General features: G+C 42.5%; 1 protein-coding gene across 1 annotated transcript in view; it reads left to right on the top strand.

The window, feature by feature from the left end:
• LOC117875588 (maestro heat-like repeat-containing protein family member 7) overlaps positions 1 to 17,140 on the top strand; it is a 50,538-nt gene that overhangs the window by 22,722 nt on the left and 10,676 nt on the right. The window contains exons 10-20 of the mRNA XM_034766958.1: positions 2,700 to 2,800; positions 5,092 to 5,241; positions 7,887 to 8,041; positions 8,891 to 9,041; positions 9,637 to 9,830; positions 10,282 to 10,419; positions 10,541 to 10,658; positions 11,148 to 11,288; positions 12,148 to 12,324; positions 14,679 to 14,837; positions 15,109 to 15,231. Of these exons, the coding sequence (XP_034622849.1) occupies positions 2,700 to 2,800; positions 5,092 to 5,241; positions 7,887 to 8,041; positions 8,891 to 9,041; positions 9,637 to 9,830; positions 10,282 to 10,419; positions 10,541 to 10,658; positions 11,148 to 11,288; positions 12,148 to 12,324; positions 14,679 to 14,837; positions 15,109 to 15,231 (1,607 nt within the window). The remainder of the gene's footprint in view (positions 1 to 2,699; positions 2,801 to 5,091; positions 5,242 to 7,886; positions 8,042 to 8,890; positions 9,042 to 9,636; positions 9,831 to 10,281; positions 10,420 to 10,540; positions 10,659 to 11,147; positions 11,289 to 12,147; positions 12,325 to 14,678; positions 14,838 to 15,108; positions 15,232 to 17,140) is intronic.

Raw genomic sequence — 17,140 nt, 5'->3', positions numbered from 1 at the left:
TCCGGACGGTCGAAACAACAGACTGGATTTCTACATAGATTGCTTCCGTCAACGTGCAAAGGCTGAAATTGTGGAAAAGCAACATCACTTGCCACATAACCTCAGCCATGCTGAACACAACGCCATCTACAGCCTCAGAAACAACCCTGACATCATAATCAAAAAGGCTGACAAAGGAGGTGCTGTCGTCATCATGAATAAATTGGAATATGACCAGGAGGCTGCTAGACAGCTCTCTAACACCACATTCTACCGGCCATTATCCTCTGATCCCACTGAGGATTATCTAAAGAAACTACACCATCTGCTAAAAAAACTCCCTGACAAAGCACAGGAACAAATCCGTACAGACACATGCCTAGAACCCCGACCAGGGGTATTCTATTTGCTACCCAAGATCTATAAACCTGGATATCCTGGACGCCCCATCATCTCAGGCATTGGCACCCTAACATCAGGCTTGTCTGGTTATGTAGACTCTGTCCTAAGACCCTACGCTACCAGCACTCCCAGCTATCTTCGAGACACCACTGACTTCCTGAGGAAACTACAATCCATCGGTGATCTTCCAGAAAACACCATCCTGGCCACTATGGACGTAGAAGCCCTCTACACCAATATTCCACACAAAGATGGACTACAAGCTATCAGGAACAGTATCCCTGATAATGTCACAGCTAACCTGGTGGCTGAACTTTGTGATTTTGTCCTCACCCACAACTATTTCACATTTGGGGACAATATATACCTTCAAGTCAGCGGCACTGCTATGGGTACCCGCACGGCCCCACAATATGCCAACATTTTTATGGCTGACTTAGAACAACGCTTCCTTAGCTCTCGTCCCCTAACGCCCCTACTCTACTTGCGCTACATTGATGACATCTTCATCATCTGGACCCATGGAAAAGAAGCCCTTGAGGAATTTCACCATGATTTCAATAATTTCCATCCCACCATCAACCTCAGCCTAGATCAATCCACACAAGCGGTCCATTTCCTGGACACTACTGTGCTAATAAGCGATGGTCACATCAATACCACCCTATACCGGAAACCTACTGACCGCTACACTTACCTGCATGCCTCCAGCTTCCATCCAGGACACACCACACGATCCATTGTCTACAGCCAAGCTCTAAGATATAACCGCATTTGCTCCAATCCCTCGGATAGAGACAAGCACCTACAAGATCTCTATCAAGCATTCTTAAAACTACAATACCCACCTGCTGAAGTGAAAAAACAGATTGACAGAGCCAAACGAGTACCCAGAAGTCACCTCCTACAAGACAGGCCCAACAAAGAAAATAACAGAACACCACTAGCTGTCACCTTCAGCCCCCAACTAAAACCTCTCCAGCGCATCATCAGAGATCTACAACCTATCCTGAAAGATGATCCTTTACTCTCACAGATCTTGGGAGACAGACCTGTCCTCGCTTACAGACAACCCCCCAACCTAAAGCAAATACTCACCAGCAACCACACATCACTGAACAAAACCACTAACCCAGGAACCTATCCTTGTAACAAACCCCGATGCCAACTCTGTCCACATATCTATTCAAGTGACATCATCATAGGACCTAATCACATCAGCCATACCATCAGGGGCTCGTTCACCTGCACATCTACCAATGTGATATATGCCATCATGTGCCAGCAATGCCCCTCTGCCATGTACATTGGCCAAACCGGACAGTCTCTACGCAAAAGAATTAATGGACACAAATCTGACATCAGGAATCAAAATACTCAAAAACCAGTGGGAGAACACTTTAACCTGTCTGGTCATTCAGTGACAGACCTGCGGGTGGCTATATTACAACAGAAAAACTTCAAAAACAGACTCCAAAGAGAGACTGCAGAGCTAGAATTGATATGCAAACTAGACACAATCAACTCCGGTTTGAATAAGGACTGGGAATGGCTGAGCCATTACAAACATTGACTCTATCTCCCCTTGTAAGTACTCTCACACCTATTATCAAACTGTCTGTACTGGCCTAGCTTGATTATCACTTCAAAAGTTTTTTTTTCTCTTAATTAATTGGCCTCTCAGAGTTGGTAAGACAACTCCCACCTGTTTATGCTCTCTGTATGTGTGTATATATATCTCCTCAATATATGTTCCATTCTATATGCATCCGAAGAAGTGGGCTGTAGTCCACGAAAGCTTATGTTCTAATAAATTTGTTAGTCTCTAAGGTGCCACAAGTACTCCTGTTCTTCTTATTGTTAACTATTTCACTGCTGAATGTATGTAAGGGGAGGAAGTGTATTTTGAAGATCTCAGTTTACTCTGAGTAACTGCTCAATTTGGGGAGGCATTTAGCAATGTGAGATGGGGCTGAGGGGGGGGCCAAGATTGGTTTAATTTTCCTGAAGGCTGGGAAGCTCAGTTTCAAAAGGAAAACATTATGTTAAGGGAAGGAATATCTCCGAATGCAGCCCATTTTCCCGATTAAATAATGATTCACAGGCTGATATGAGTCCAGTGAATAGTGCTCATACACTATATACAAGGGCAAGGCTTGTGTTATATCCCTCACCAGCTATTCTACTCAGTTTTGAACCAACTGTAGACTTGTCTCCAGCTAGAATCATGGCCACATTCAGATACATTAACAAGAACGGAAAGAAATGTCACCTAATTGAGAAATGACAAATGACACAAATGTGTGTATCTGTTCCAGAGCTTGAGAAGGGACATGGAGTGGAGAAGGTAGACACGCTAAAAAATCTGGGAACATACAGTCCCTCTGTGTTCTACAACAACACCTCACAAATCGCTAAGGTAATTACACTCAATGCACTGAACAATGAAAGGTGTTTTCCCTATGTGAGTATTATAGAGCATTGACCACAGCTCCATAGTGAAGGATGCAGCTACATATCATTATAAGCCCTATTTGAACTCCCCTTCAACTTTGGCTAGGAAAATTGATTTTTCCTAATTTTGCATTTACTGTGAAGGCCAAGGAAGCTTTTTCTTTTGAAAAAAATTGGCCAAAGTGGTTTTTTGAGTTACAGGTAATGAAAAATTAACCTGATTTTGGAGTTGCTCAACAACAGTTATAGTATCAGTATGGCTATTCAAAATTTTTCCATTGATACTGTTAATCAACTGAAAAACAGGGGTTTTGACCAAACAATTTTTGTGTGTGTGACAAATGTCTGGTTTGCGCAGAAAACTTGGAATTTTCATCAGAAAACAAAATACCCCAAACCAAAAACTTTTTGGCTGAAAACCAAAAAGTTTGATTTGGAAATGCCTTATTGGAGTTGTAGTTCACGTTCCTCATGCTCCCATTCTCTTCTGTGTGCTGGGATCCCCTGCTGGACTACATCTCCCATGTAGGCAGGCCGTTTGTCTGGCTTAAAGCCGGACAGTCCTGTTTTTCTATGGTTTGTTCCCTGTGCGGTACTGAGGCAAAACCAGGAATGTTTATCTGATGCGATGCACAGAAGATGCCATTTTGAAGAGCACACTGTCTCGCCCTTGCCAGGTGACCTCACACGCATATCTCATGCAAAGTCATGCCTGGCGGGGGTAGGGTTCTCATCAAAATGGCATAATCTGTGCAGTGTGACATGAGTTTACGCCAGTGTGGTTGGGCCCACACCATTCCTGGAAGTAATGCAATGTTCAGTATTCTGGGGATGTGTCAGTAGTCAACCTACTCCCATGATGCATGTGGCGAGAAGACTCCTATTACACACCACAGGGGATTAGCAAGAAAGGAGACGGCAGTGAATATGGAGAGATGTAATCTGGCCAGTGAGACCTGCCCATGGAGGGAGAATCCGGGCATGAGGTGTGTGAACTACAACTTGATGGGGAACCAATGCAGCACAGAAGGGTGTATTTAATGTCAAACCAAAATGAAATGTTTTGATTAGTAAACGTTGAACCATTTTGTTTTGATTGGAAATGTCAGAATGAAATGGTTCAACCTTTCCTAATTGAAATTTTTGGCCAAAATGTTTCAGTTTTTGATTTTTCAACAGCTTAAATTTTCTGTGTGTGAGAGGAAACCTCATTTCCCAACTAGATCTAATTATAAGACCTATTTTCACATTCTTTGTAACTTAACACAGAAATATTATTTTTATCTAAAAATATGAATATTTTCAGAGTAAAGATGAGGAGAAAGGATGGTCTTATGGTTAAGGCTTTGGACTAGACATCAGGAGAGCCAGGTTCAGTTCCCAGCTCTGCCATGGAATTCCTCTGATAGCCTGGGCAAGTCCCTTGGTTGTCTTTTGATTCCTTATCTGTAAAATGGATACAATACCTCCCTACTTCATACCAGTGCTGTGAGGATAAGTTCATAATATTTGTGAAGCACTTGGATAACAAGGTGATTAGGACCATATACTGTGCATATTTACACAGTGTTTACTGTAATTCTTTGAAATGTTTTGAGATGGTTTACTCAGTGACCAACTTTTTGGGGGTTTCTTGAACAGAGAGCGAAAAAAGCTTGATTGATTTATATTGTACATTCAGTTAAAAATCTAGTGCATATGCTCATTTAAAATATTTCAGAAAGACATATTTACAGAAACTGTCATTTGGTAATGAGATGCATGCTTTATAAAATCTGCGTGGCCCCACAGTATCTATGCAGAGCAAGGACAGGTAGGGAAGAGGCAGGAGCTCTGTGGAGTTCCTAAGTAGGCTCGGTGAGGTGTTTGGGAATTCTAGGACGAGCAGTGATGGGGACTTGGTAAAACACCTCAACTCTACCTTTGCCCCCCACTTTTTTATAAACATGGGACTTAACGTACAAACAGTTTTGTTGCCTTTTAATTAAGGCTGCTACTTAATATTATTGCTGAAACACCTATATACCAAGACATTTTCAATTAAAAATTTCAAAGCATCTAAAATATGAAAATGGATCCTTGAAGGATGTTGGATAAACATTCAAATATCCCCACAGTTCATGTGATTTCCTAGGTCCCAAGCATACCCATCTCTTCTTCCTTTCAAAACTGAATTTTGTCTGTTAGTTGGTCGCTCCAGCTCTGGTGACAGCAGGAACTGTGTTACCATGACATGCTCTTCTCTGTTTGTTTTAGGCTTTTGCAGAATATTTTACCCCACTTCAGCTAACAAATCTGGTTCTGACAGCACTTGATGGTTTGACAGATCCCAGGGAGAAAATATCTCGGGCAGCTGGAGAACTGCTCAGCGCAATTCTGGAAGAACGGGGAGCTGATCTGGAGAAGGTAGGAGATGGTGAGAGAGGCCGCTATTAGAATTCCCTGTTCTGGAGCCCGGAGGTGCGGCTGCCGGCTCCCTGTGCTGAAATTGTCCATTGTCTTAGTTCCAATGCACTTTGTAAGAAAGTCGTGAAATGGCTCCTCTTTTCGGGGAACCAGAATCTGGGTGCATATGTTGTTTTTGCTGAGGTGCTGCCAGTCCCTCATATTATAGTTAAAAGTGTAGATTAGGGTGGTTTATGGATCCACAATAATGACTCTATAGGTAAGCCCATAAAGTAGCTTCTATTATAAGCCCAATTTTGAAGCCTTTCTAGATTTCTGAGGGGCAGGGACCTCCTTTCTTCCTGAAATTTCTCATGCTTCCTCTTGGGCCAGTTTGGTTTGTACATTGAGAAATAAAAAGAAGAAAGGATTTGGACAATTTTTAGTAAGGCTATAAGGAAAATACTGTAGTTGTTAGATGTGAAAATTTGAAACTGGGAATTTTCTGAAGTTCTCCGCAAACTTCATAGTCTTTGAGAAATGCATGAAGGGACTTATAAGCAAGGAGAGGATATCTTTAAAGGTTAAAGTTCAGTGATACAAAATAGTTAGGACAAAGCAGTATCAGCATTTCTATTACACACCTGATTTTGATGCCCCATCACTCCAAAACAAGTACTCCACTCCATCACTCCAAAATACTCCTTTCCCCCTGAAATTTAGCATATGTGCTCTCTTGGCTGGGGAAGACTGAGGTGAATCAGACAAGATATGTTTGATTTATGATTTTGAAAAAAAGATATATTTTCTGCTTTTAGCAGATGTTCTGACTTTGCTTTTCTTGAAATTTTGTATCTGACAAGTTGATCCACAGACTCCATTTTAGTCACTTGTTCTCAATGAGATCTGGTGCATAGACTGATGATAGAAGATTAGTATTGTTAATTGTGGAGTTATTAGCTGTGAATATTTACACCTCTGAGAGCTGTGTGAGGATTATGGAGTTTATAAACTTCTTGCTAGTTTTTGTTGAGCTGGTAAAGTCAATAAACTGAATAACATTGGACTGAGGTGGTGGCAAACTTTGCAGCAGGAACATAGCACCCACCCATGATACTGGGGAGAACTTGTGTGGATCCATAACACTGCTAGGGAGAAGGGAGACAAAATGAGCCTCCAATTGATGTTTCTCCCCCACTGAATGATCTTCTGAGGACAGAGAAAAGAGAGAGAGAGAGTGAGTTACACCTGAAAGTAGAGTAAAGGTAGTAAAGGAGTCAGGAAAGCTGATACACACTGTATCCTATTCATACTAGAGAAATATTCAGCAAACAGGCTGAGGCCTTACCACATCCCCATAGAGCAGTGGTTCTCAAGCTAGGGCCACCGCTTGTTCAGGGAAAGCCCCTGGCGGGCCGGGCTGGTTTGTTTACTTGCCACGTCCGCAGGTTTGGACGATTGCGGCTCCCACCGGCCGCGGTTCGCCACTCCAGGTCAATGGGGGCTGCAAGAAGTGGCACGGGCCGAGGGATGTGCTGGGACCCCTTCCTGCAGCCCCCATTGGCCTGGAGCGGCGAACTGCGGCCAGTGGGAGCCACGATCGGCCGAACCCGCGGACGCAGCAGGTAAACAAACCGGCCCGGCTCGCCAGGGGCTTTCTCTGAACAAGCGGCGGCCCTAGTTTGAGAACCACTGCCATAGAGGACAGAAGAGAGGCACTTTCATTGTCATTCACTTGTGAAAAGGGGTTCTAAACAGGGTTTGCAGTAGTTATACTATATACATTAGATGGAAATGTAGGGTTATAGTTAAGGTGATTTGTGAATCCTTAACTTGTTCAATTCCATGACTTTCAAAAGATTTTTTTTCATGAACCACAACCTTCTAATGAGATTCTTATGGTCTATGGCATATGTGTGTGTAAGTGAAAGGAAATATTATCATTCTTTATTCCAATTTCTGCAGCTTTAATTGTAAAGGGGATGTCCGTAGCCTGTGGGGAGGTGCAGCTTCCTATGGAATGAGAGTTAGTTCAAGATACAAAATGTTATAGAGGGGTCATATTGTCCTCTCTCCCAACGAGACTTTAGATTTCCGCCACTGATTGTTGTTCTGTCTTAATCTGAAATAAGCCATGTAACAGAAAAATGTTTGCTATTTTGGGGAGGGTATGTGTGTGTGTGTGCGCGCGCGCGCGTATATGTATGTATATGTGTGTGTGTGTGTATGTATGTGTTTGTATATACACATACATATATATGTGTGTCTCTGTGTGTGTATATATACACATACATATATGTGTGTGTGTGTATGTATATATATAAAATTATTTGTATAAAAGACATAAGTAAGTGTGGGTGAGTGGGTAGGTAGAAAAATTCCAACTGTAACTCTGCCTACCCAAAAAAGGATTTTGTCTGGGAATATATTTACCTATCTGGTGTTTCTCTGGGAGTCCCCTGCACTCCAGAAATTGACCTGTTTTGTTCTTTTGGAAGGTGTCTTCTCTGGAGAGGGGAACTCATCCTATTGCTGAGTGATTAACACTGTGGGACTGAGATTTAAACTCACCAGGAGAGGGAAATAGAACAAGATCCCCCATTCCAAACATACAAACACATACACCCAAGTATAGGAAAAAACCTTTGACTGTGTTTTTCTTGCAGGTAGATGACACTCTGACTGGCATTTACAAGCGCCTCAGCCTCATCCATGAACCCATTACGAGGCAGGAAATGTTGAGGGCAGTGTGCTTCTTGGCTGGAAACAACACCAAGAAAGTGGTGCCTATCCTGTTGGACCACAATCTCCCATGGGACAGGTAGAAAGTTTGCCAATGCTCTTCCTGCCTTGGATCTCCAAATGTATGTTCCTTCTTTCTCTTTGTCTCAGCATTTTACGCACTCAGATTTCATGTTACTCTCCTCATTGCACTGGGTTGTGATTAGAGCTAGTTGAAAAATAGGATATAATTTTCACAAAAAAATTCATCTTCTATTTGGCAAAAGTTGAAATTTTAACAACAAATTCAGTCAATTTTAAAAAAGTTTTTGACCTGCTCTAGTTGTGATTAATTATTTGATGTGTTATAATCTATACTGTGTGATAGTTGACTGTATGGAAACGACATGGCTGGCTTTACTGGAAACCGTGAGACAGCCTACTTTCCTGGTGTAATAACACACAGTTGTGGCAAATGGAACCAGTGTCATGTCCATATGATTGGTGGGGAATCCCTTCTTCCTTCTTTTTTCCTTTCCCAGGACACATTGTTTCTTACTTCTCTGCTCTCTGACCCAGGGCATGATTCCACTCAAGACATCACCAATATATTTGGATAGGGAGACGAGTTCTAGCAGTATAGGTCTGATCCATGTAGAAGGTCCATTCATGAGGGATGCATCATATCTAGTGGTCTGAGCACAGAGCTAAGCATGAGACCCCTGGGTTCTTTACTCAGCTGTCAGTGTCTCATTGTTTGACCATGAGCAAATCACTTTATAGCTCTGAGACTCGGTTTCTTCATCTGTAAAATGCAGATAATTATACTTACTTACAGTACCGCACATAGGTGTTGTGAGGCTCGTTTCACTGCAGCCCTCTGAGATCTTTGAATGGAAGTTGTTATAGAAGTACAAAGTATTATTTTATTGGGCCTCTAAATTCGTAGCAACACAACTGAGCTATGGAGGTTCCTGGGCACCAGAAGAGAAACCACCCTCAATGTTCTTCAGTTGCTGATAACAATCCTGGAGGAGAAACCAGTCCAAAAAGTCAATAGCAGTATCTCGGATGATGAGACCTCCCTCCAGCCTGTTGCTGTGAGTACCCTAGCATTTCATAGGCTGTTTTTTTGACAGCAAAAGGTATAACTGGAAAAGCAAAGCCTTTAGGGTTGCTTTCTTTTTTAGTAGTATATAAGGGGGACACTCTGCCGTCCCCTCAGGGCCTGGAAAATTCCTCATTTGATCAGATTTATACTGGCCCTCCTTTTCCTTAAAGCCTTGAGATGAGCCTTGTGTCTGAGCATCTTGGGGAGTCAATTTAATACCCCCTTTGCATTCCTTTCTAAGGGTATGTCTATACTACCTGCCGGATCGGCGGCGGGCAGTGATCGATCCAGTGGGGGTTTATTTATCACATCTAGTCTAGACATGATAAATCGACCCCTGAGCACTCTCCCGTCGACTCCGGTACTCCACTGGTGCGAGAGGCGCAGGCGGAGTCATCGGGGGAGCGGCAGCAGTCGACTCACTGAAGTGAAGACAACACGGGGAGTAGATCTAAATACGTCGACTTCAGCTAAATTATTCACGTAGCTGAAGTTGCGTATCTTAGATCAATCCGCCCCCCCCCCCCCCCAGTAGACCAGGCCAAAGAAAGAAGAGTAACAGAATCTTCTTTTATCCTCTTCAGGTAACGTGTGCACTGTGTGAGATGCTCTCTGTCCCTGGCTGCAGAGATGCAGTGCAGGAACTTTACCCTCGCCTCTTGTTGGCAGTGCTTAGTCATGTCCAGCGAGTCATTGAGCAGAACCCATTAGAGAACATGGTGGTCTATAGGAAAGAGTGTGGCCAGGGGCACAGGCCCAAGGCATTCGATCCTTCCAGGTAATTACTAAAAAGTCAAGGTTCTTATTAGTCTGGTTGTAACTAATATAGTATTTCTGTTCTGATGAGCGTGTGTGGTTTATCTCACTGTGTGTTACATTTCCATGCAGTCAGCAGGGCTCCCTTACTTACAAAGAGTGGACAAAATGGATAGTCTCTATATCACGCAGACAGAAACTAAGGGCAATATCTGAGCAGAAATGAGAAGAAATGGCTCCCACAGTCCTTCTCCCATTACTTCAATATTCACACTTAGATTAAATAATCACTCAGCTCCCCTTGCCCATTTCTGGTCTCTCCACTCTCTTGTTAATATTACACAGGGTGCTGAGGATTCAGGTTATGTTATGTTATAATACAGTATCTGTGTCTTGGGGTTTCTACAGACTCATGTAGCTTCTAGGAGTGGCACTGATGTCACTCAGTAATACTGGAATTGTTTTGAATCTAGCTGTGCTCTGGAGGCTGTGAAGACCCTGCTCTCAGGCGCTGGTTACTTCGAGGTGTTAGACTATGTGGAGGAACACAGAGGGTGGGACCTGCTCTCCAGCCCCAGTGAATACTATTGTGGAATAATGGAGATCACAAGGTAAGAGACAAAAGCCACTCATTCATCAGCCTGGAACCAGTTGGGGTCTTTGTTCCAGGAACTTGCTACACAATTCATTTTTCACCTGATAACACACAGGTATGTTTGTGTCCTGTTGCAGTGCCATGGTGAAGCATTTCAAGCCTCTTCATCTGCACAGGATTTTTAACAAGCTGATCCCGCTGCTCAACAGTGAGAATGAGCATGATAAAATTATGTCCAGGGCCTTCTATGCTCAAGTAAGTTTCTTTAGCTATTTGCAGAGCTGGAGTTCTAGAGAGTATCTTGCTCCAGACCTATTCCAAAAGTGAATGGGGCATATGCACTAGAAGATTTCAACAGCAAGTCTTATTGGGATGGAGACAGATCACCTAGGAGATGGTTCTAGTTCTCTTGGACCATATTAAATGGCGCATTTTATCTGTGATTTTCACTTTTCAGTTCTTGGGGGTCATCTCTATTAAATGACCCCTAATCTAACTCAGTGAAAACCATCACTACCACCATTTCAGTAAGGGAGATTTCCCTTCAAATCTAAACATTACTCTGATCTTGAGAACAGCGGTTTATTCCAGAGCTCAAAATGGCTGGTTTAAACCTCTGGGTGAGGTGTGAGCTTTCTCGACATGGCACAATTTATTTCTCAGGAAAAAGATGATATCCACCCAGAGAATAGAACTGGAAAGTATGTTGTTAATTGGCTGCATCTCATTTTGTGTTGCTTGTAGCTTCTCTGGCACCGTTCTGTGGCCCAGAGTCTGGAACTCGACGTCTTGGCCCCCCTGAAAAAATGGATCCAAGAGCCAAATCCCATCATGAGGCTGTTGGGACTCAGAGGAATTAGTAATTTAGCTCTTCACCCAGGGAAGGTGAGAGATATATTATTCAATTATTAAACAAACCCCAGAAAAATACACTAGAAATGATGGTGACGCAGAACTGAATGCAGAGCAATTATGTGAGAACTAGGGCACTTGTGTTGGTGTCACTGAAACAGAGTAAAACCAAACCAAGAAGAGATAAAATTACTGGGCTTGATCATGGTTTAGGGGGTAACAATTAGATGAGCTCCAGTAGGTGACAATGCAGTCCTGGAACAAGGAAAAAATTATCCTTTTGTTGTAAAACACACATTAGATAAGGGATATAATAAACCTAGGATAAGACATTGTATAGTAAATTGTTCTGTCACTGGTAATTTTTAGAGTTGATCGCATAATGAAAAGCCATGTTTATTAATTTTTTAGTGAATAAACCACTCTACCCTGATTAACTGGCATTCATAGTGTCGGACAATTGGTAATTTGTGAATATTACGATGACTACCAGTATGGAAATATTCATAAATCCTTAAAGTGTCACAAACTTGTAATGGAAGTTTGTTTTTCAAGACTGGACACTCACCTTTTGTTGTTCTCCTGTTAAATAGCTTCAGTCATCAATCAGGGAGCAGAAACAGTACTTTGTGACCAATCACAAATCCAGAGTTATGGATAACTGGAGCAGACAGCTGGCAAACTGTGGATAAGCCACTCGTAGTCTGAAAATTATTTGTTCAGACAATTCAGGGAATACTTGTAAATGTAACAAATGCATCTTCCAAAATGAGAAATAATTTACACGTTACTAATTAATCCCCCCCAAAGACTAAATTAATTGCATTTTTAGTTTGATTAATCCTATTCTACCAGTTCTCGTAGCTTTTAATAGGCTGCTGCTTCTGTACAGGCGACACATCTCAGAAACCACCTTCCAGTCCTCCGGGAGTTCCTAAAAGAGAAAGAGGAGAGGATTGCAGAGCAGGCTGTGAAAGCCCTAAGAAATATCATTTACTACATGGAAGGGGAAGAGGTCAAGGTTGCATTCTGCCATATCGTCCGGCCTCTTTGGCAGCTAATTACTGATGTAAGGCAATACCATGAATGACTCTGCATGTGTGCACAATATTATACAAAGGAGTGTAGTAGTTACAGAGAATACAGTGAATGGAGTGACTGAAGGCAAAGAGCCTCCAATATTTGTTTCCTTGTTTAGTTTGCTTTGAGTATATGGGCCTGTGCTGTTCATGCCTTTCAAGTCATATGATGAGCACTTTCACAAAGCATGATTGATGAAGAGTCAGAAATTCTTTAGAATACAAATAATCAACAAGCAAGGCACAGCAGACAGTGCAGTAATGCTGAGAATCCTACAGACATGGCATAGAAAAGGCCATTTCTCTATCTGAGGGAGCAAATGGAGGTTTGTTCCTTCAGGGCTTTCTCTAGTCTAATTTTAAATAATTAAAGCAAACAGATTTCCACCATTTCCCTTGGGAAACCTCTACGGTCCAAAAGACCCTCAGTAATAGGATATGTTTGCAGTTGGACCAGCCTACATTGTCCTTTCATCCATTACCCCTAGTTATATCTGTTTGCAGGGCCATAAATAGAGCCCAGCAACCCAGGTAATATGTATTGAGCAGGCCACAGAATTCTACCATCACCTCACTGATCTAGCAGAACTTCAGGTAGACAGCAGAGTGTTGTGGATTGAATAAAAGATCTTGTTACTAGTCGGTCTTGCTTGCTTTTGTTCCTCTCTTTTCATTTTCCATTCATTCACAGCATTTTTTTTTCTTTCTTTATGTATATTTTTGGTGTATCTTTTTGCAAGTTAATTTTTTGATAATGGTTAATAATCACTTCTTTTCCTCCATCCTCCTATTCCCCCTTCCTTTTAGTATTTTGGTGTTATCTCCCTCCTTCACCCATATTCTTTTTTAATCTTTTTCCTTTCATGCCTTCCTCATCCCTTACCTTTCTTCCCTCATAAATTAAAAATTCCCATCTCCTAGACCCGGAAGGGACCTTGAAAGGTCATTGAGTTCAGCCCCCTGCCTTCACTAGCAGGACCAGATCCCTAAGTGGCCCCCTCAAGGATTGAACTCACAACCCTGGGTTTAGCAGGCCAATGCTCAAACCACTGAGCTATCCCTCCCTCCCCTCATCTTCCCTCGTTGTACATACTCTTTCCTTTCTTTCTTCTTGTCGCTAATCTCTCAATTCTTCTCTTTTAATCTAATTCCCTTCCCTTCCCTTCCCCTTCTTTAATTTTCTTATCTCCCCTCCTACACACATACACATTCTACCCACTCCTCTCTGCATCTAGTTCTTGCCAGTCAGTTAAACTGCATTCCTCAGCCATAGTTCACTCACTGTTTTCTACATGGACCTGGCATGTGTAAGGTGAGGGTTGGGCATAAAGGGGGAGAAAGAGGATTCAGCTACTGGCACCCTCTCAGATCTTGAGGACCATGGAGCCATATTGGTGGGATTTCCTCCCCAGGTTCAGTCTGAGGGTTTTTCACTGCCCTCCCCCAAATAGGAGAGAAGACGAAAGTGAGAAGGGAATCAAAGATCACCATCCCCTTCTCTTCACCTGTCCCTACCCCCTCACTGCTTAGCACGCCTTCTTTAGACACAACTTGGTGTCTCACTAGGATGGACTATTTTAGGTAAACTGCTGCAGCCTGGCCAGAGAGAAGCACTCATTTAAAATGCATAATTTGTTCCCTTCTTGACTGCATCTTGGTCAGGACAAGGTCCCCAGCACTGCCCCACAGACCTGTACATTGAAAAATTCACTAGGAAGCAAGCAGTGGATTGCCAAGGGTGGAGCACTGTGCTGGGGAATCTAGTTGCTTTTGTCCCTACTCTGTCCCTTTTACAGTCTGTACTTCTGTGTTTCATTTCAGCCAGTTTATAATTGCAGTCAAAGAGATTGAGAGTTAGCATGTGAATTCTAGTGCTAGTGATAAGTATCTGGGTGACAACACGGGATACTGATGTCCTCTATCCACAGAAAAGGGGTAGCACAAACAACGGCACTGCAAGCGGCTCTGCTGCCCTGCTGCCCTGCTGATGTGCCTCAGTCCTGACTTGGAAGGACTGTGAGGGGAGTCCAGTCTGCATGGTCTGATCATTCCTTGGTGCTTTCTCATAGACTGCCAGCTGTGATAAGGACCTCAGGAAACTCAATCAAATCACCAAACAGCCATTGGACCGAATCCACCACAATAAGACAATTCATATGCTGTGGTAGTGCTGACTGACATGTAGTTTATGCTGCTTTGCACCTTGCCTCTCTATACATCTAAAGATTGTGCTAATTGGCAGTGTTGATGATGTCACTTATGTTATGTGGAGATAATTTTAGTAGTTGATTGCAGGAGTCTTTCACCCTGAGAGGTTTCCCCATCTCTCTTTTGTCATTCACAGGAGAGAGAAAAAGTGCGCATTTCTGCCATCATTGCCTTTGGCAAAATGCTGAAATGTGTGAACAAATATAAACCTGGACCTGTCATCCATAATGAAATCTACTGTGCTTTGGTGCCTCTGATGCTCGTCATGCAGGGGAATAATCACGAGATATTAAAGGTGAGTCAGAACTAAGGAACCTGAATTTTCAGGATCTCCAGCCATGTGGAAGTTCCTCTCTACATCCATGTTTCAGTAGAGAATCTTATCCTCAACCATCCTTAATCTTACCCTGTGACGAGAGGCAAGAGACATCTGACCTCTCCCTTCACTTCCCATGTCCCAGGAGTCTTTGACCTTATTCTTCATTCTAGTTGTATTGTATCACCAATCATCAGCTTTCAATTCTTGTAACCTCAGGAACTCCTCCATGTCTTTCTTTATCTTGCAGGCATGTGGAGACACCTTGGCAGAGTGTGCACAGGTAATGGGATGGAACCAGCCCAGGAACTTGTTCAGACAAATGACACTGAGTGACCATCTTCAGGTCTTGCAAGAGATGTGCAAATTTCTGGTAAGTGAACTCTGGGTTTTCAATGGGGTTGGGAACAGGAGATGCAAGCTAGTGCTTCCCCTAATTCTGAGTTTGGAGAAGCATAAGAGGCAATATAATGTGTCCTCTTTGGTGTATTAAGCTCACTACGAAGACACTAGAATCCGTCTTTCATCACCACAGATGCCCCACTCCATGTTCCCATTTTATTTCCTTTCTACACAACTAATGCTGCTACATGAGGCTTCTTCATACCACACAGCAGCAAGAGCAGTTTCCTATGAAGGAAAAAGCTCAGCTTGTTGAAAAATTAATGATTAACAGTAGCATTTTATAAAAATACCAACAAAACCTGTCACATAAGAATGGCCATACTAGGTTAGGTTAGACCAATGGTCCATCCAGCCCGGTATCCTGTATTCCAACAGTAGTTGTGCCAGATGCTTCAGAGGGAATAAACAGAACAGGGCAATTATCAAGTGATCCATCCCTTGTAGTCCAGTCCCAATAGTTGGAGATTTAGGGACAGCCAGAGCATGGGGGTTGCCTCCCTTACCATCTTAGCTAATAGCCATTGGTGGGCATCCATCCTCCATGAATGTATCTAATTCTTCTTTGAACCCAGTTATACTTTTGGCCTTCACAGCATCCCCTGGCAACGAGTTCCACAGGTTGACTATGTGCTGTATGAAGAAGTACTTCCTTATGTTTGTTTTAAACCTAGTGCCTATTAATTTCATTGGGTGACCCCTTATTCTTGTGTTACATGAAGGGGTAAATAACACTTCCTTATTCACTTTCTCCACATCATTTATGATTTTATAGACCTCCATCATATCACCCCCCTTAGCCATCTCTTTTCTAAACTAAACAGTCTCAGTCTTTTAAATCTTTCCTCATATGGAAGCTATTCCATGCCCCTAATCATTTTTGTTGCCCTTCTGTGTACCTTTTCCAATTGTAATATATCATTTTTTGAGACCAAGTGACCAAAATTGCACACAATGTTCAAGGTGTGAGCATGCCATGGATTTATATAGTAGCATTATCATATTTTCTGTCTTACTATCTATCAACCCTTTACTAATGGTTCCTAACATTCTGTTAGCTTTTTTGACTGCCACTACATATTGAGCAGGTGTTTTCCAGAAAACTATCCACACTGTCTCCAAGAACTGTTTCTTGAGTGGTAAAAATCTAATTTAGACCCCATCATTTGTATGTATAGTTGGGAGAATTATGTTTTCCAACGTGCATTACTTTGCATTTATCAACATTGAATTTCATCTGCCATTTTATTGCCCAGCCATCAAGTTTTGTGAGACCCCCTTTGTAACTCTTCACAAGTCAAAGTTAAGTCGAAAGCTGATTGTGTAATTCTTCAGCCAGCTTTGGACTCCACTATCTTGAGTAATTTGTATTGTTTGCAAACTTTTCCACCTTACTGTTTACCTCCTTTTCCAGATCATTTATGAATATGTGGAACAGCACAGGTCCCGGTACAGATCCTTGAGGTCCCTGCTATTTACCTCTATTCTGAAAACTGACCATTTATTCCTACTGTTTCTTTCTTATCTTTTAACCAGTTACTGTTTCATGAGAGGACCTTCCCTCTTATTCCATGACTGCCTACTTAATGTAAGGGCCCTTGGTGTGGGACCTTGTCAAAGGCTTTCTGAAAGTCCACGTACACCAGGGGTTCTCAACCCCTCAGGGGGTTGCGAGCTGTCAGCCTCCACCCCACTTTGCCTCCAGCATTTATAATGGTGTTAAATATATATAAAAGTATTTTTCATTTATAAGGGGGGTCGCACTCAGAGGTTTGATATGTGAAAGGGGTCACCAGTACAAAAGTTTGAGAACGACTGATGTACACTATATCCACTGGATCATTCTTGTCCACATGCTTGTTGACACCCTCAAAAAATTC

Source organism: Trachemys scripta, chromosome 3 (genome assembly GCF_013100865.1).
Source record: "Trachemys scripta elegans isolate TJP31775 chromosome 3, CAS_Tse_1.0, whole genome shotgun sequence".
NCBI classification, from domain to species: Eukaryota; Metazoa; Chordata; order Testudines; family Emydidae; genus Trachemys; species Trachemys scripta.
The sequence above is the reverse complement of the archived record's forward strand: the minus strand, read 5'-3'. Positions and strand labels throughout refer to the sequence as shown.